Source organism: Vipera ursinii (assembly GCF_947247035.1).
Source record: "Vipera ursinii genome assembly, chromosome: 2".
NCBI lineage: Eukaryota > Metazoa > Chordata > Lepidosauria > Squamata > Viperidae > Vipera > Vipera ursinii.
Genome location: NC_139513.1, coordinates 185,219,664 through 185,240,348, shown reverse-complemented (window position 1 = coordinate 185,240,348; position 20,685 = coordinate 185,219,664). Strand labels below are relative to the sequence as shown.

At 43.2% G+C, this 20,685-nt stretch overlaps 1 protein-coding gene and 1 long non-coding RNA gene across 2 annotated transcripts in view; one reads left to right on the top strand and one right to left on the bottom strand.

The window, feature by feature from the left end:
- LOC310635498 overlaps positions 1–20,685 on the bottom strand; it is an 838,887-nt gene that overhangs the window by 25,966 nt on the left and 792,236 nt on the right. The gene's annotated exons all lie outside the window — the stretch shown is intronic.
- Positions 1–20,685, top strand: part of MFAP5 (microfibril associated protein 5) — a 98,467-nt gene that overhangs the window by 58,177 nt on the left and 19,605 nt on the right. Inside the window, exon 6 of the mRNA XM_083354499.1 lies at positions 3,863–3,950. Coding sequence (XP_083210625.1) covers positions 3,863–3,950 — 88 coding nt within the window. The remainder of the gene's footprint in view (positions 1–3,862; positions 3,951–20,685) is intronic.

Sequence of the window (20,685 nt, the reverse complement as noted above, 5' to 3'; positions counted from 1 at the left end):
ATTGTCAAATGCAATAAACTGGTTTTAGGTATATGTTACTGGAAGGAAAAAGCAATCCCTGCTGCGTTACTGATCCCAGAGAAGCATTTGCTTGTATGCATGTATCCTTAGGGTGCCATAGTTATGGATGAGAAATATTGGTTGCAAAGTTGACATTTCTGGATGTAATATAGATATTTTGGACTTATTTTTGTTTCTTTGCATGTTTGATATTTTTAAAAAGGAATATGCTACTGACTATGCTTATGCACATATGTAACATCTTTTGCTAGGATACATGATCACTGCTTGTCCAAAATTTTAATATACAGATAATGTAACCAGAAATTATTTTAGCCTTTTTAATAAATGTTGTTATTGATGTTTAGCTCACCAGGGAAAACATCGTATATTGTTATGTATATACTAGGTTAATTATTTAAAGACTGAAGTGCAACATAACTAGATTCTAAATAATCTATTTTTCAAAACACACAGTCCAAACAGTAAAAGTAAAGTCCAAATTAAGAATATTTCATTCTTAAGACTTTTTTAGATTCAAAATAGTTTTCAAGAGTGTACAAAAGATACTATATTTTTCTAGAATCAGCTAAATTAAACATATTACATTGAGAAAAATGTTTCTCATTTCTTTCCTGTTACCTTTGATTTCATTGCAGAGATGTTAACATAAGAAATAGATTATTTTGTTATCTAATTTTACCTTCCAAAAGACATAAACAGATGAAAAATGTGAGGTTCTTTCCTGTTGGTTTTTTTGAATTAGCTGTTTTAGATTCTAAAAGTTTAGTTCCTAAAGAAGTAAACCTGTAAATAATTTTAATGTGCTCTTCTAGTGCAGGCTGTTTTATGACTCAAGGACTTCAACTCCCAGAATTCCTGAGCTAGCATGGCTCAGCTTGGAAACCTCTCCCTTTCCCCTCAGCATGGCTGGCTCAGGATTTCTGGGAGTTGAAGTCCATGAGTCATAAAAAAGAGCCAAGATTGCTAGCCCTGCAATAAGCTTAGGAAAGACAATAAGGTAACTGGGTGTTTTTTTCCTGCAAAAAAATTGTGCTGGAATGCCGTTCTGAGCGTTGTATGAGAAAAAAAGCCCTCGTTGCCATTACAGAAACATGGTGGGGTGAAACCCATGACTGGAATGTACTGATGGATGGATACAAACTGTTCAAAAGAAACAGATCTACAAAAAGAAGAGGTGGAGTTGCACTACAGGTGAAACTCAAAAAATTAGAATATCGTGCAAAAGTTCATTTATTTCAGTAATGCAACTTAAAAGGGGAAACTAATATATGAGGTAGACTCATTACATGCAAAGCAAGATAGTTCAAGCTGTGATTTGTCATAATTGTGATGATTATGGTGTACAGCTCATGAAAACCCCAAATCCACCATCTCAGAAAATTAGAATATTACATGCAATCAATAAAACAAGGAGTGTACATAGAACAATATCAGACCTCTGAAAAGTATAAGCATGCATATGCTATCAGCCTGTGACACTGCTGAGGTTTTATGGAAGACCAGGGTGCTTCAATAGCGGCCTTCAGCTCTTCTGCATTGTTCGGTTTCATGTCTCTCATCTTTCTCTTGGCAATGCCCCATAGATTCTCTATGGGGTTCAGGTCAGGCTAATTTGCTGGCCAATCAAGCACAGTAATTCCACGGTCATTGAACCAGGTTTTGGTGCTTTTGGCAGTGTGGGCAGGTGCCAGGTCCTGCTGGAAAATGAAGTCAGCATCCCCATAAAGCTCGTCTGTAGAAGGAAGCATGAAGTGTTCCAAAATCTCCTGGTAGACGGCTGCGTTGACCCTGGACTTAATGAAGCACAGTGGACCAACACCAGCAGATGACATGGCTCCCCAAATCAACACAGACTGTGGAAACTTCACACTGGACTTCAAGCATCTTGCAGTGTGTGCCTCTCCATTCTTCCTCCAGACTCTGGGACCTTGGTTTCCAAATGAGATGCAAAAGTTGCTCTCATCATAAAAGAGGACTTTGGACCACTGAGCAACAGACCAGGTCTGTTTTTCTTTAGCCCAGGTAAGACGCTTCTGACGTTGTTTGTTGTTCAGGAGCGGCTTGACAAGAGGAATATGACATTTGAAGCCCATGTCCAGGATCCGTCTGTGTGTGGTGGCTCTTGATGCACTGACTCTAGCCTCAGTCCACTCCTTGTGAAAGTCCCCAACACTTTTGAATGGCCTTTTCCTGACAATCCTCTCCAGGCTGCGGTCATCCCTGCTGCTTGTGCACCTTTTTCTTCCACACTTTTCCCTTCCACATAACTTTCTATTAATGTGCTTTGATACAGCACTTTGGGAACATCCACCTTCTTTTGCAATTACCTTTTGAGGCTTTCCCTCCTTATGGAGGATGTCAATGATGGTTTTCTGCACAACTGTCAGGTCAGCAGTCTTCCCCATGATTGTGATTCCTACTGAACCAGACTGAGAGACCATTTAAAGGCTCAGGAACTCTTTGCAGGTGTTATGGCTTAATTAGCTGATTAGAGTGGGACACTTTGACTCTAGAATATTGCACCTTTTCACAATATTCTAATATTCTGAGATTGTGGATTTGGGGTTTTCATGAGCTGTAAGCCATAAACATCACAATTATGACAAATCACAGCTTGAACTATCTTGCTTTGCATGTAATGAGTCTATCTCATATATTAGTTTCCCCTTTTAATGTTGCAGCATCTCCAGGGTGTTGTGAATTACATTCAAATGCTTGGCAACTGATTCATATTTATGATGGTCACAGTGTCCCAGGGTCATGTGAAGTGACCAAAAACTGCTGCAACCACCAAGCAGACAGGGGGAATAAAAACCAAACACCCCCCACCCCCACTGCCGATCCTCAACAGAAATGCTCACAACAATGAAAACCTCGGACAGGAGGAAGAGCGCTGCCAGGCAGGCAGGCAGGTGTCTTCCTCAGCTGTGGCTTGGGGGGCACTTTTTCAGTGTTGTTGTAACTTTGAACAGTCACTAAACAAACTGTTGTAAGTCGAGGACTACCTGTACTTCATCACTTTTTTCCTTTTTTATTTTGGGTCATCAGGTTTTTGACATCTTGCTGGGTGACTGATGGTACTCGGATGTTGCCATATCCTAAAAGTGGTACAATGGGTGAAAAGGTTGAAAAGCCCTGTTCTAGTCCAACACCTTGTTTAAGCAGGAGACCTTTTATGATTCCAGACAAATAGCTATCCAATCTCTTCTTAAAAACCTCCAGTGATGGAGCACTCACAACATCTGAGGCAAGATATTCCACTGATTAATTGTTCTCACTGTCAGGAATGCTTTGGAGATAATGCCCTCTGTGATAGCCCCTCAAATATTGTAAGACTGCTAACATGTCATTTCTACTGTAATCCTTTTCTTAGTTAGACTACATACACCATGTTAATGCAACCATTCATCATACGCTTTAGCCTCCACCCCCTAATCATATTTGTTGTTCTTGTTTGTTTAGTGCTGTTGTTTTCTATTAATAACTTTGTTTCTAGGTGTTCATAGATCCATTGCTTGATTATCTTTTCCAGGATCTTTCCAGGTACTTATATCATGCTGCTTGGTTTGTCATTTCCTGGATTCATTTTTCCCCTTTTTTTGAAGATGCCTCCACTCAGTATTTGTTCATTTTTTTAAAAAATAAACTTTTGTTCATTTTAAGTAACAGGTTACAACTTCAGAGTGCAAATGAAAATCATACTTGTGTAAATTGGTTTGTTTTTTTAAACATGATGGATTGCAAATATTTAATGTGATTGTAATATTATCTGGCAACTATTTTTGAAGCATTTTTATGCAACTGAGATCATTTATTTGGAACTGTGGTTTGCTCCCAGAATGCCGTGAAGAGCAATTTCCTTGCACACGTCTGTACTCTGTTCACAAGCCTGTGAAGCAATGCATCAGTTATTTGTGTGTCACCAGGTAAGAGAAAAATCTATGCTTATTATTAGTTAAGAAAAAATGAAAATTAGAGTTGAGGCTATTTCTGTTGCATCGTAATTTTGCCAAGTTAGTGGATCTGAATATTGTTAATTTCTAAGAACAAAGTAATAGGTAATAAGAAAGTTAATAGGATATTGTTGATAGGCAAAATTAAAAAGCTATTAGTGATAAAAAATATATGAAGAATTGTCATTGTAATGTCTTCTCCCAAACATATACCATTTTAAAAAGCACTTAGATAGAACTCGTCCATTTTCATAAAGTCATTTTCTGTAGATATAAATCTTAAAGATTTGCTATCCCCCACACTCCAAACTTCAGATTGTTCATTTTTTCAGCAGTTAAGATGGGCGACATATTAACTATATCTTCACACACACACACATATACACACATCCAAAGCTCTGAATATAAAGCTGATTTTTTAATTATATTGGGAAAAGTTTTTAAAATTAAAAATGGCTGAATAGATTTCCTTTACTGAACCTGTAAACTTAGATGAATTGTTATAAATGACATGGTTCCGATAGATAAAACCATTTAAAAGAACTTAAAGGCAAAGGTTTCTTCCTTAAAGAACATTTTATTTAGGAAACAAGATATGGGCACATACAAAGGTGAACCCAAGACTAAATTTCCCTCCCTCAGGCTACAAAGTTACAAGTTGCAATTCCCACCCCAATGTCATGGCTCTGATAGATGAAACCAATTAAAAGAACTTCTAGGCAAAGATTTCTTCCTTAAAGAACATTTTATTCAGGAAACAAAGTATCGGCACTTACATCGTTGAACCCAAGACTAAAGTTCCCTCCTCCCTGATACAATGTAACAAGTTGGAATTCCCACCCCAGAAAGGCTGTCATAAATCACATTCACCAATTAATCTAAAACACAGGCTTTCCTCCCCACTTTTCAGCCTGCCAAAACTTTATCTAGAATTGAACTTGAAGCTCACCCAGCTGCAATTGTTTAGGCTAACTGAAAATGCTCAAGCATTCCCCCCCTTCCCCTCTTCTACAACTGAGAATCCCAAACAATAGAAAAAGCACAAGGAAAGCAAAAGGTAAAATGGATGCAATTTCTTAATTGCCACAGCACTGACATCTGAATCCCCTTAACAGACAGGAGAAGTCCTGCAAATCAAACAAAAGCATTGGTTAAGGATTTCCCCTTGGTTTGTTCGGATGTTTAGCATAAAATTTATGAATGAGTCTGTCAGTGTTTGCATCAATACATTTCACCCAAGTAGCCACTGTACCAAGTATTGCAACCTTCCCTTGTACAATCTAGCATCGAGAATACGTTTCACTTTGTAATGAGTCTTCCCAGCCACCACAAGGGGTCCAGCAGCTTTCTTGGGAGGGGGTCTTAGAGTTGATTCCCTGAAAGATTTTAACAAACTGCAGAGAAACACAGGGTGAATCTTCCCTAAAAGCCGAGGAAGTTTTAACTCTACAGTAACTGGGTTTAGAACTCGCACTATGAGGAAAGGACCCAGGTATTTTGGTCCCAATTTTTTGCTAGGCAATTTGAGTCTTTTTTTAAAAAAAAATCCCATTTATATCCCGCCCTTCTCTGAAGACTCAGGGTGGCTTACCATCTAAAGCACAAATCAATGTGCTTAGCAATAGCCTTCATTCTATGTATATGCCTGCTTATTAGGGCTTCCCCCCCCAAGCGGCATTATTACAAAGTCAGCTTATTGCCCCCAACAATCTGGGTCCTCATTTTACCTACCTCGGAAGGTTGGAAGGCTGAGTCAACCTTGAGCCTGGTGGGACTCGAACCTGCACTAATTGCAGGTAGCTGGTGTTACTTAAAGAGGCATTAGCCCACTGCTCCACCAAGTCTCTTGAATACTTCATGGACAGATATGACCGCTCGGGAGCCCTTTTCTTATCAGCTTGTTTTTTATATGTTTCTGAAGCTTTTTTCAATGCTTCATTGGCATTGGCATTGGCTTTCTTGGCATTGCCCACACTCCCTTCCAAGCTGATACCCATTGGTCTAATATCTGAGAGGCAGGGGGATCTTCAGGGTATTCAGGCATTGAGATAAAATCCCTTCCAGTGGCAATCTTAAAAGGCATGAAACCAATGCCACTGTGGACAGTGTTGTTGTAAGCCACTTCAGGGAATGGGAGGAGGTCAGTCCAGTTCATCTGTTGGTAATCCACATGGCACCTAAGATATTGTTTCACGATTGCATTCACTTTTTCAGCTGCTCCATTCATAGATGGATGAAAAGCTGATGGCAGTCCTTGCATTGAGCCAATTATTTTCAGAAGGTTTCTCCAGAATTTAGCTTTGAATTGCTCCCCCTATCAGAGAACACACATTTTGGCATGCTGTATAGTTGGTAAATGTGTTTAAGGAACATCTAGCCAATTTCTGGGCTGACGGGAAGCCAGAGCAGGTGATGAAATGAACCTGCTTTGAAAAAAGTTCAGTCACAGTCCATATATCCTCTGCTTTCAGGTAACTCGACGATAAAGTCCATAGCGATTTCTTCCCAAAGTTGGGAAGGGTTCACAACAGGATGCAATAGTCCAGGGGGCTTCCCTGGAATTCTGCACAGCTTTTTACATAGTTCTCTACATCTTTCTTTCATCCTGACCACCAAAATTGCCTCCAAATTAAAAGCTGTGTTTTCAAGTAACCAAAGTGACCCCTGTTTTACATCATGGCTGTGCTGGAGCGCTTGGAGTCTGAGAGATTCAGGCAGATATAATTTTTTCCCCTTGTAAGCCAACCCATCCCTATGGGTCAGGATGCTTTGATTGTCCTTAAACCATTGATCACTAATCAGTTCTTGCTTTAACTTCTTTGTCACAGGATCATCAGGGTTAGGAGTTGTTGCAGATTGGGGGTTCTGTGAGTTAATTTGAGTGATAACCTGTGGTGCGGACATGATAGAATCTATGATTTGCTCATGCTGGCTTTTATACTGGGAAATCTGGATAGGGCATCAGCCAAAAAATTCTTTCCACCTGGTATGTATGTTTGGGCAAAATTTAAACAATTAAAATATTGCGCCCAACGTACTTGTTTGGGAGACAGTTTACGAGGAGTTTTCAACAGTGCCCACCTTATCGCAAAGGCTTCCTTCTCCCAAACAGCTCAGCATCGCTTAGTGTTGTAAGGTCCCGTCATGATTTTTCTGCAAAACTAGTGGCATCGGTTTGAATAACAAATAGTTCCTCTGGGTAGGGGTGTTTTAAGACTGGTTCAGCAGCAAATAGTCTTTTTAATTTCTCAAAAGTGGTTTGGCATTCCATAGTCCATTGTAGTCACTAACCAGGTCATGGATTTCCCCCTTTTTTGCCATTTTTTTAATAGGCCAGGGATAAAACAATTTCAGCAAATGATGGGATGAATTGACGATAGAAATTAGCAAATCCCAGGAAGCTTTGTAGCTGCTTTTGAATCTTTGGAGGTTGCCATTCAATTACAGCTTTCACTTTGGCTGGATGCCAAAGTGCCCTCATTGGAGATTCTATAGCCCAAATAATCTAGACACATCTGATGAAATTTTCACTTTGACAGTTTGACATAAAGCTTAGCGCTCAGCAGCTTTTTCAATACCTCTTGCACCAAGCTTACATGGTCTGTCATATTATTGGTATAGATTAGGAGGTCATCAAGATTGTCAAGGTAAAAATCACCTTTGTAGAGGGCGAAGGACCGTGCTTCAGAGAATGCATGATGTGCATGCAGGAAGGCAATAAAAACACCACGCATAATCTTACTAAATACCTTTACTTACAAAAATATAAAAACTAAATATATATTATAAAGAGAGCTAGCTGACTACATCCTAACGTAACAGACAGTAACAGCAAAGTGAATAAAACAATAAAGATAAACACTGTGAGAACCTTTTCTAGACATGCGCACTAAACAGACTGAAACCATAACATTACTAGTCATATAGGATTCACTATGGTTACCAGATAAGTTATCACAACAGGTGCAGAGAGCAGGGGAAATGTACAGTTAGAAATGAACTTTCTGACGAACAAAAAAAATGTGCAGTGACATTCCCCTTCTTTCGTCAGCAAAGTGAAGACTCAAGTAAGGCACATCTTCTCACGCAGATACTCATGCTGGGCTGTAGGAAGTGGTTTGTTCAGCATGTCAGCAATTTGATCATGTGTAGGCACATACTGTAATGTCACAAAACCTTGTTTAACCAGTTGCCTTATGTTTTGATATCGGATGTCAATGTGTCTGGACCTTGACCCTGTAAAACATGTTTCAGAAATATAAACCACAGATTCATTATCTTCCATCACAGTGATCGGTCGAATCGGATGTGTCCAGATATCTGTGACTAAAGCATCAAATCAGGTTAAAGAATTGCATGCATCAGACACACAAGCATACTCAGCTTCTGTAGAGGAACAAGAAACAAGATTCTGTTTACGCACATGCCAGTAAACAGGACATCCATTCAAAAACATCATATAACCTGATGTACTTTTCCATGACTTCTTATCACTCGCCCAATCTGAATCTGCAAAACAACATAACTCTGCATAGTCAGTATGTGTGGGTTCCAACAACTTCATGTCTTTGGTGTGTTTTAGATACCTCAATAACTTTTTAACACATGTCCAATGAAACTGTTTTGCCTTGCCTACATGTCGTGATAAAAGATTAACACTAAGTGCAATGTCGGGTCTAGTCCAAATACTAATATATAGCAGCGACCCAATGACTGAGCGATATAGTGTTTGATCCTCGAACTCAGGACTTGGTTCATGTGCCAAAATGTGAAAGTCAGTTTGCATGGGTATACTCACAGGCTTAGCGTCCTCCATGTTACAGTGATGTAACAGTTGTTCAATCTTCTCTTCTTGTGTGAGACTAAACCCCTTCTGAGTTTTGGCAATTTGAACACCTAAATAAGTGTTAATACACCCTAAACACTTCAATCTGAAAAACCTTTGTAAAGCTTTAGCAAAAACCTCACTCATCTGCTTATTTGGGCCAATATAAACAATATCATCGACATAAACAAGAATTATCTCATACCTATTACCGGATCTTTTAGTAAACACGCATTCATCTGTTTCGGACTTAATAAAGGCCATTGAATTTAGTTTGTCAGAAAGACATAAGTACCACATTAAACCAGACTGTTTCAGACCATAAAGACTTTTGTGTAGAAACCAGGTATCCCCTTCTTGCTGTCTGAAACCTGGAGGACCTTTGACGTAGATGTCCTCGTCAAGATCAGCGTGTAGATAAGCCGTTTCAACATCGAACTGGAAAACTTCCAGGCCAAGGATAGTTGCAGTGGCTAATGCAATTTTCACACTTTCAGTCCACACTGTGGGTGAGTATGTATTTGTATAGTCCTCAGGATAGCGTTGAGCGAAACCCTGGGCTACAAGTCTGGCCTTGTACAACGACTCACCATTCGGCTTCTTTTTGATCCTGTAGACCCATCGAGTACCAATAACTTTCTTGTTTGCTGGAGGGCTTGCAGGCGTAAACACTTGGAGTTTCTTTAGACTGTCCATTTCAGCCTGCATTGCCTCAAACAATTTATCTTGTTCTGATTCAGGAAGATGTTTGATCTGTGTGAACTTCTCAGGTGGAAGTGTAACATTACAAATCAAAGGTACAGGTGTTTTTGTTACTTGCCACGAATACCATTTTGGAGGGATTCCCTTTGTGGTCCTCTTGGAACGTCTCGGGCCAACTGTCCATTCTTCTTCCGTGTCGTCCTCGTCTTCATCATCGTCGCCAGCAGCAACATCGGCGGCTTGCGAAGACGGAACAGTAGGTTGAGAAGAACTCGTGGAAGGAACATTATCCTGTGAATCTTGATCATCAGGTTGTGTGGCATCAGCAACATCATGTCTAGGAAAATAAACTCCAGGATCGTTAGAATGAATCCTGGACCAGTCAGCATCTTCCTCAAAAGTCGCAGATTGTGAAACCACAATAACATGATGAGAGTCAATGTATTTGCTCCATTTTGAATTATCATCAGTGCCCATAAATCTCATCCTTTTTGCTGCAGGACCCCCTTTCTTTCTTTGGGCTAAAGGAATATTGACCATAGCATAGGAACCAAAAACATGGAGATGTGAGAGATCAGGCTTGTGTCCATACAACATGAAATAAGGGGTCTGATTTATCACACTACTCCAAGTACGGTTGATGATATGGTTAGCATATTTGATAGCTTCACCCCAGTAAGGAAGACTGAGGTTAGCATCTTCAAGGAGGCAACGCATCATGGTTTGCAGAACTCCATTTCTGCGTTCTGCCACTCCATTTTCAGCTGGAGTATAAGGAGCAGATGTCTGATGCACTATCCCATTCTCACGCATCCAGTCCTGGAAACGCTGAGACATGAATTCAGCACCGCGATCACTCTGGATTCTGGCAATGTTGACTTCGAATTGGGTATAGACAAGACTAGCAAAGTCTTTAAAGATCTGAAAGGTCTCAGATTTTTCTTTCATAGGATATACATATCCATATCTAGAATAATTATCAACGATTGTCAAGAAATATCTTTTACCACCAAGTGTGGGTGCAAAAGGACCAACTATGTCAGTGTGTACCAAATCAAAAATGCGTGTTGACAGGCGTGTAGTGCGTTTTGGAATTGCTGCTGCCTTGGATTTGGCTTTCTTGCAGACAGCACAGTCCAAGAACACCTTACACCCCTTTAGATCCAAACCTCTTGCGAACTCTGGCATCTTCTTCAGAACACGGAAACTGGCATGACCCAATCTTCTGTGCCACTTATGGATACACCTGGAATGCAAAGGTTTACCTGTTAGTGAATTCTCAACAGTAGCATTTTTATTAGGAACCCCAGGCTTGCTGTGAGCAACCTGTGTCTTTTTTGTATTTTTATCATTTTAGGAACCTTTGGAGTAGCAACAGGATCTCTCTCTGGGACGTCTCTCTCTGGGCCTGTGCTTTTTGGAACGTGTATACTTGCCTGCTCTTGCTGCTTAGACTTTGGTTTTAAATAATAAACACCACCAATCAACATGGTTTCAGCAACAATATCTCCGTCTTTGACTATATAACTTGCTTTTTCAAGATGGTGGACCTGAAAATGAGAAAACCTAGACAAATGACTTTGACTAAACAAATTACTACTGGCAGATGGAACATAGTAAACGTCTGGAATGAGAGCACCAAGCTCTTCAATATAAACAGTTCCTTTTCCCATGACCTGAACAGGATGATTGGAAAAAGAGTAAAGTTCACGAAGTTCAGGTTCAGGCTTGTGCATCTCTGTGTAAAGCTCTTTTCTGTAAGTAACATGTAACGCTGCTCCACTGTCCAAAGTCCAAAGAAGTCGTCTGTCATACTCTGGTTGAGGCTGTGGATCGTTGGTCACAACCAATGTGACAAGTGGAGCTTGTGGATCACGCCTGGAACCACGACCACGACCTTGTCGTCCGCCTCTACCTCTGCCTCCTCTGGAATCTGTTCCTCTGGGCTGGTATGTGACGGGCGCTGGAACTCGTTGGGGACAATCACGGGTGGCATGTCCCACACGATTGCAGATGTAGCATCTTGGTATCCTTGGAACGTAGGTCCTCCCACGGAAGGCACGCCTCGCTGAAGCTCTTGATGCAGGTGGTTCCCTTAAATGTGGCGCAGCTTGCATAAGTGCCTCTTCTTCGGCTAAAATCCTGCATACATGATCCACTGTTCGTTGAGCAATAGGCACTTGATTGATCTTGGAAATAGCATCTTTCCACTCATGATTCAAAGAATTGATGATAATGCTGATCATTTGAAAATCATCAATAGGATAGCCTTTTTCACCCAGTTCTTTTCTAATACCTTTCATTTTAGTCAAATGTGCTCCAATATGTTCAGCAGGTTTTAATCTGGAACCATGGAACTCAGACAAAAGTAAACATGTAGACTCAATTGATGTAGGCCGATAACATGTCTCTAACTGAGTCCAGATTTGTTGGGCAGTTGCATCTTGTGAAAACGTGAGCTGCAATTCAGTGTCCATTGACATCAATAATGTTGTGCATGCTCTATTATCCAAGTCCCATATATCAGGAGTCCATGGCTGGGCAGGAGGATTAAACACCATCATGTGAGTACCTTCTCTGCGTAGCAAAAGTCCAACCTCACTGACCCATGCCCTGTAATTCGGTCCTGACTTCTTTAATTTTGAATCACCAGCCAGTGGTACAATGGAAGGTGTTTGATGAGGAATATACAATTGAGGTACTGGCTGTGCAGGTTGTGCAATCTGACCATAACCTGCAGGGGGCACCAGTGGCGTCTGTGCCTGGACATGCGGCAGTTGCATTGAAGCTGCCGGTAGTCTTGGTGCTGGCTGTGACTGTCTTTGAGCTGCTATTCCACCCTGGCCAGCAGGAGGCGCTGGGGCTGGGGCTGGTGCATTAGCATAACCTGCAGATGACACTGGCCTTCACATATAAGAACCCAGTGGCAATTGCATGTGGGTTAAATATGGCTGTGTTCTGCCAGGTAGAGGGGATTGCATAGAAGCAATATTAACAGGAGAAGCAATAGTAACAGGAATCCTAGCACCAGCAGGGTCTGGAGCCTCAGATAACGGCAGAAATCTTGTATCTCTGGGCAAAGACTCCTCCATGGACAGTTGCGAGAGTGAGAGCTCCAATTTATGTCTTAATGCAGCTTCACCAGTAGATGGTGCTATAACATTTGCTTCAGGCATCACTGTGGCTCTGTATGGCCTTTGGGACAGCCCATAATCATGTGACATAGGAGCCTCCGGTTCCCATTCGTCTTGCATGACACTCAATGATGGGCGTGACTTTGGCTTTGGGGAAGAAGGAGGCAATATGGCTTCTCCTTGTGGGTGTGGCAATATGGCCGGTTCATGCTCATAATTCCTCTCATATTGCTGAACCATTGACACATATTCCTTTGCCTGCTGCAAACGCCTTTCAAAAACCCCAATTTGTTCACAGTAGCCTTGCATAGCCCTATCTCGCATAATTTGCTTGGGGCTTGAAGGAGCAGAAGGAATTTTCTTTGGCTGAACTTTAGGTTTTGCTCCAAGCCTTTGAAATGCATCTTGAGCCCCTGGAGTGCGAACATTTTCAAAAGCAGCTGCCAGGGAGCTTGGAAAAGTAGAAAAAGGAGTGACTGACCTTGCATCGTCGACAGGAGCAGGTGCGTCTTCTCCAAGGCGTGTGGCCGAAGCTATCGGAGTTCTTAAAGTCGAAGGGAGCTGCCCCACAGAAAGACTCCTTTTCAGCCGTGGCTTCCTTCTTGACATGTTTCAGCAGTTAATCACCGCTGCCTCACTAGCACTAACTAACTGATAACAGCCGCAGAAACATGCATCTCTAAAAACATAAATCAAACCATCCTCTGCTACCAAAATGTCAAGGTAAAAATCACCTTTGTAGAGGGCGAAGGACCGTGCTTCAGAGAATGCATGATGTGCATGCAGGAAGGCAATAAAAACACCATGCATAATCTTACTAAATACCTTTACTTACAAAAATATAAAAACTAAATATATATTATAAAGAGAGCTAGCTGACTACATCCTAACGTAACAGACAGTAACAGCAAAGTGAATAAAACAATAAAGATAAACACTGTGAGAACCTTTTCTAGACATGCGCACTAAACAGACTGAAACCATAACATAACTAGTCATATGGGATTCACTATGGTTACCAGATAAGTTATCACAACAGGTGCAGAGACCAGGGGAAATGTACAGTTAGAAATGAACTTTCTGACAAAAAAACGTGCAGTGACAAAGATACACCAAAAAACCTATGTACAAGTGATCATGTAGCACCTGGTTAATTAGCTGTGTGAACACAGCAGTAGCCCCTTATAACCTGAATGTCATGACTTTGAACTGATAGCTGCCCAAAGAGCTGTTAAAAGCAGTTTTCCATTCATTGCCTTTTCTTATTCTTATGTGGTAATATGCGTCTCTCAGATCTAATTTGATAATAAATACTTCAGTAGAGGGAAGGGGTACATATTTTCCTCACTCACACAGTTGAGCCCTTAATAATCCATGCAGAGCCTCAGTGACCCATATTTCTTTTCTTTGAACAATATTGGGGCTGCTACTTGGGATTTAGAATTCTTGTCAATATATTGCCGCAATTCCTCCACCTCGAGGGGGGTCATGGCATCCATTTTCAGCTTTGGCAACTTGGCTCCTGGTAAAATCTTAATGATGCAATCATTCGGTCTGTGGGGTGGCAGGACATCACACTCCTTTTCACTAAACACTTCTGCCAAGTCTTGATATTCATTGGGGATGAGTAGCTCTCCTGGCAGGGGAATGGTGGCTATTTTTTTATTGTGTCAACTGGTGGCTCTGTCTCTCCACTGGTGTCAAAAGAGCCACTGGAGCGAGTTGGCCTTATGGGTAATCTCAGGGTCCTTGTAAGGACCCACTTCAATCTACATCTTAAGAAAACAGAACTCTTGGAAACGGTTTCTTCCAACAGGAATTATTTGTTAAGAGAAATTGATAGTAGGCATGCTAGACAGGATCTGGGGAATTCCCTCCACCATTCAATGTTTTAAAGTGTTCACAAGTGGCCCCCCACTTGCAGTTCTTCTGGGCAATTCAAATTGGTAGATTTGTAGGGGTTACTTCTGGAAAAATAACATCCATCCGGCTCCATCGGCATAATCATTCAGTCTTCTTATTGCCCAGATTCCAAGTGTTGCCTCTTTCCCCCTCCCCTTTTCCTCGCTGTCGGTAAAGAGCAGATCTTCAGAGAGGCATAGGATGAAAGGCAAATGGCCACATTGTTTGGTTAATAGACCCAAAGTGAATCAACAAAAGGTTACTTTGTATTGTATCCAGGAAGTGAAAGTAATAAAAACCCCAAGCATACCCCTCCCCTTTTTTAGTATGACAGAATCCAGGAGATAGTAAGGATTAGTTTGTAATTTAGAGAAGATAGATAGAAATGAAATATAACTGGATTTTGACAGTCCTCATCCCCTTTTCTCACCAGATGAAGGGTTTCCACTTGTCTAACCAAGCTAGACCTAAAATCACTGCTTCAGTCATTTTCAAGGCCACCACAAACAAGATAAGCTCCCAACGTCCACCTATTCACAACCACACTGGTTCCATTAGGTGGGTGATTACGGTTCCTCCCATTAAAGACCCATCTGCCTGTTCAAATTTCATGGGGCTGGAGAGTAACCTCACCCATATGTCCAGTTTAAGGGCAATCAGCAGGCTAATGATGCATCGGGAGCACCCTGAGTCTACTAGCACCTTTAAGTCCATTTGAGCTCCTGTCTTAGGAACTATAAGCTTGGCAGTGAGGGAAAAAGGTGGAATAGGTTGACTCACCATCAGGTCATTCTCTCATCATTGCTGTCATAGGGAGCCAGCATGGTGGCTGAGTCAGCTGGGGTCTTGACCTTCTCTTGAGTAGGCGAGGTGACCTGGGCAACGTTCCTGCGTGATCCAATTTGACGTCTCTCTGGCAGATGGCTGGTTTACTTTTTTTTCCTCTGGTGGGGCTGGGCTGCTTCTCTGCTGTGGGAATGGTATGGGACAAGCCGCTGCCCAGTGACCTGGCTGGCCACACCTAAAATATTTGATCGGTGGTGCCAAAGATGATTTAGGAGGTACTGCTGCTACTGTTGCTGGGGGTCGTCGAGGTGGTGGTCGTCTAATCAGTTCTGGCCTTGGTCCCGGTCCAGTTGTCAGCTTCTTATAGTGGGTTAGCTTGACGTCCATCTTTACTGCCACCTGGTATCACTCCTGCAGTTGGTCAGGTATCCCATGGTAGAAACATGCTTGGAACAGATTGTGGTCCAGGCCGTTCTTGTGAGATGATCTCATGAGGTCGATGGATCGTTAAGGTGCTTCCAAGTAAAAGGCATCACGCAGAGATGCAATCATACTAGCTTTATTCAATGATAGATTAAAGAGAAAGAAATACTTGGCATGAAGGCATTCATGCCTGCATGTGAGAGAGAGCAAAAGAAAAGAAAGCAAGCTAGCATAGCATAACTGGAACAGAAGAAGAACTAAACTGAAGAGAATCTGAAGAGAGACTAGAACAAAGAGCAGCCCCTCGTGCAGAGGTATTTATGGGGGGTCTTGGTCCCTCCCTGACCATAAAACACTCTGCCAATGGGGCTGTAGGGGTCTGAGACCCTTGGCTCATCAGTGGAAGCAAAGAAGCCTCTTTGCCTCCATCTGATGACCCTTTTGGGTAACTGCCAATGGCTGGCACAAAACATCTAACAATTCCCCTTCTTGCCAGCCAATGACAGGGACCAGTGAATGTGTGTGAGGGGCGAGCAGGTGTCATAGACATGCATAAAAACATTCAGAAGGCCAAACACAAATGCTTACACAGAAGGTTGTGCCGGTCAATGGGAACAGGTTTGGTGAACAGATCAGCTATCTGGTCAGTTGTGTGACAGTGCTCAACATGTATAAAACCCTCTTTGGTAAGCTGCCTGACATTTTTATAGCGTATGTCTATGTGGCGAGACCTAGATCCTATTGCATAAGCGCCCGAGATTGCAATTGTGGCTGTGTTGTCCTCTAGAATTTGGATGGGCAGAGGAGGAGATGCCCAGATGCTTGTTATCAGATCATTGAACCAAATCAAATCATTGGCCGTGTCTGACAGGCTGGCATATTGAGCCTCGGCCGTGGAGCAAGAAATAAATTTTTGCTGCCTAACATGCCAATGTATTGGACAGCCATTTAGCAATATGAGGAAACCAGAGGTGCTCCGTCTACTTTTGGTGTCGCCAGCCCAGTCTGCGTCTGAGTAAGCGGAGAGCTGGGCCGTCTTCCCCTTCTCTGGTTCTAGCATAAGGAGAGCATCAGCTGTGCCCTTAAGGTATCTAAGCACCCTTTTAACAGCAGTCCAGTGGAATTCCTTTGGGTGTTCCACGTGCCTGGACAATAGATTCACAGCTAAAGCTATGTCAGGTTTGCTCCAATTGCTGATGTATAGCAAGGAGCCAATCACAGATCTGTAAAGTGTGTTATCTGTGAACTCAGGACCATCCTTATGAGTGTGGTTGTAAAAGTCGCTTTGCATTGGGCTATGCGTAGGATTAGATTCTGTCATTTTGCATTTGGCCAATAATTCCTCTATCTTTTCTTTTTGAGATAGAGCGAACCCTCCCTTAGTAGCCAAAATATGCACACCCAAGTACTTGTCAACCCACCCCAGGCCCTACATATAGGAGGTCGTCCACATAAACTAACACCCGTTCTGTGGTACCCTTGGAGTTGCGTGTGAAGACACATTCATCTGCATGGGATGCAGTGAAACCAACTCGTTCTAAACTCTTTCTAAGACAGTCATACCATAATTTCCCTGACTGCTTGAGGCCATATAACCCTTTGTGGAGCAACCATGTATTTTCCCCTTCTTGCTGGTAGTCAGGAGGAGCCCTCACGTAGATCTGCCGGTCCAAGTTGGCGTGGAGGTAAGCCGTCTGGATGTCGAATTGGAAGACTTCTTCTCCCAGAGCGGCTGCAGTCACAAGGGCGGCCTTGACGCTCTCTGCCCGGACGGTTGGAGAGTAGGTCTCCGAGTAGTCCTCCATGTAGCGCTGAGCGAAGCCCTGAGCTACCAAACGGGCCTTATACAGGTAGAGGCCATTGGCAAGTGGTTTGGCCTTGTAAACCGACCTTGTGCCAATGACTTTCCTCTCCTTTGGTGGTTGCTGGGGGGTGAAGACCTTGAGTTTCTTTAAGCTCTGCATCTCCTTCTCCATCGCGAGCTGCCATTTCTCCTGTTCTTTGATGGGCAGCTCCTGGATGTCAGAGAAGGATTTTGGGGTGACCACAACGCTGTTGACAGACGCGATGTGGCCAATGTCAATTCTCTTTGGCGGGATCCCTTTGTTGGACCGCTTTGACCTCCTTACCTTCTGCCACTCACTGCCCTTTTCTTCCGTGGGTCTCTGAGGCATCGCTGGGGGTGAAGACGGCGTGTCTTCCTCCATGGGACTGGACGCATCTTCGTCTTCTTCCTCACTTTCGTCGGTGGCAGGGTATGTGGTCGTCTCAGGTGATGTCGTGGTCGGTGTGTCCTTGCTGGGTCGGTTGGCATATGGGCTCAGATCATTCAAGTGGATCTGGGTCCAATTGGAGTCCTCTTCGAAAGAGGCAGATTGGGAAGTCACAGGCCTGCCCCCTTCTCCCAGGAAACGATAGGCCTTGGAGCCAGGAGCATAGCCCAAGAACCTTAGTCTCTGGGAGACAGATCTCCCCTTCTTCCACAGCTGCTTGAGGATGTGCATCCATGCGTAGGAACCAAACACACGCAAATGTCCCAGATTTGGTTTCCTACCGTGAACCAGGAAATATGGGGTCTGGTTCACAACACTGCTCCAGGTGTGGTTTAAGGTGTAATTGGCGTAGTGGACTGCCTTCCCCCAGTATGATTCTGCGACTCCAGCATCTGCAATCAGACTACGCATCATGGTTTGCAGGATTCCATTTCTTTTCTCAGCTACGCCATTCTGAGAGGGGGTGAATGGTGCAGTAAGAAAATGGCAGATGCCCTTACGCCTTACCCAGTCCTGGAACTTTCGGGACATGAACTCAGCCCTGCGATCGCTCTGCAATTGTGCGATCTTGGTCTTATACTGGGTCTCTACAAAGTTGTACAGTGACTTTATGGCGTCAAAGGCTTCGGATTTTTCTGTGAGGGTATACACGTGGCCGTATCATGAAAAATCATCAACGGCAGTGAGAAAATACTTTTTCTTTCCTAGGGATGGTGTAAAAGGCCCAACCAGATCAACATGTACTAGTTGGTACGGGTACTGAGCCTTACGCAATGACACCTTTGGGATAGGGGCAGCCTTCCTCTTTGTTTTCTTACAAATGGCACAGTCCAGGAACACGTCACAATCCTTGAGCTGGACTCCCTCAGCAAATTCTCCCATCTTTTTAACTACAGGGAAGCTCGCATGACCTAATCTTCTGTGTAATAGATGGGCACACTTATCGTGGAGTGGCTTCCCCACTGACACCCTCTTGGCTCTAGTTGCTTTGAGTGGTGCTGTAGGTGCCTGCTGAGATTCAGGTTCCTTGCCCACACTGCCCTTGGAAAGCCTTGGGGCCCCTTCTGAGGTGGGTGGGCTCTCAGGAGAAATATATGGTAAGCCATTTATGATGGCGATATTTCCAATGATCCTCTGGTTCCGGGTGACATGACCTCCCCCCTTGCGAAATAAAACTTCCACCTTGCCATCGTCACATAATTTGATAATGCTTAATAGGTTGTTGGCAATGGAAGAGGCATGTAAAACACCTTCAACTTTTCCAAGTCCAGGTACAGAAACAATGCCCTCCCCAACAATTGAGGCAGTATCACCGTTTGCCACTTTGACAGATGAGTTAATTTTCTTTAACCTTTTAAAACCTTGACTCATATTAGTAATGTGAGAAGAAGCTCCAGAGTCCAGTAACCATAAGTCAGTGGAGCTATCAGCCTTTGTTGTGGGGGTGAGGGAACAAGTATCCAGAAAATTTCCCTTGGTATTTCCTTTGCCCCTGCCACGCCCCCTTTCTTGCCCTTTGCCCCTTACTTGATTGGGACCACGTTTGGGTGCTTGTTGTTGATGGGGGCAGTCTTTCTTGAGGTGCTCCTCAGAGCCACAGATGAAACACTTAAGTAGAGCATTAATTTGCTCTGAGTTGTGGCGCCCCCTTCTGGCTTGCTGAGTGGTGACTCTGGCGTATTCTCCTGCATCTCTTCTCCTTCTATCTTCCTCGATGAGTCTCCCTGTGAGGTAGGACAGATTTATGTCTTCCCTCCTGGCCGCTTCGAGTGAAACAATGAAATTGCTCCAACTCCTGTCCAGGGAAGCAATAATGACCGCGACCATGTTCGCATCAGTTACTGGGTAATTTCTGGACATCAATTCTGCCCTGAGTGCCTTTAATTTTGCAAGATGTTCAGGCATGCTGGCACCAAACCTCAGTCTGGTTGTATAAAACTCAGTTGTATGTCTGGTGATGGAACCAATGGTATCGCTGTTGAATAAATTGTATAATAACTGCCAAACTTCACCAGCTCTGAGTCCTACTGGAATGCTGGAGAACAAGTTATTATCCAGCGAACTGAGCAGAGTGGAGTAAGCCTGCCGGTGTCTCCACTCTTCTCGGGGTCCCCACGGGAGAGGAGGTGGTTTCTGAACCATTTCTAGAGTCCCATTCTTTAAGAGATATACTCCAACTGTTGTAATTCTCCCCCCAAGTTGCAGTTTTTTAAAGTCATTCGGAAGATTAGATGCTGGGGAAAAATCCTTTTCAGTTCCGTTAGCATACATTTCAGAGGTGTCCATTGACACAAAAGGTAAAGGGAAAGGGATCCCTCTAGTGGTCGAGGAGGGAATTTTTCCTTGATTATTTGTTAAATCCATCTGGGCATGCTCGAGATTCTTCTCTTCCCATGATGCATGGGGGGGTGGAGCCCAGATTTGCCAGCCTGCATTTGAGTCTTTGTTTTATGCTGCATTGATTCCTCCTGAGGATTGCAAGTTGCCTCCCGGCAGGATGGAGACTGGATGGCACATGGATTGCCTGAATTGCCTGATTTGCCTTGAAAAATAAATAAAAAAGCCCATCTCTGGTCCTGAAGACCTGAAGAGAAGGTGGGAGGCCGCGGGGGTTGATTGTTGGGAGGCTCCAGGCTGGACCCCTCCCAGCAGTTGGGCCCTGG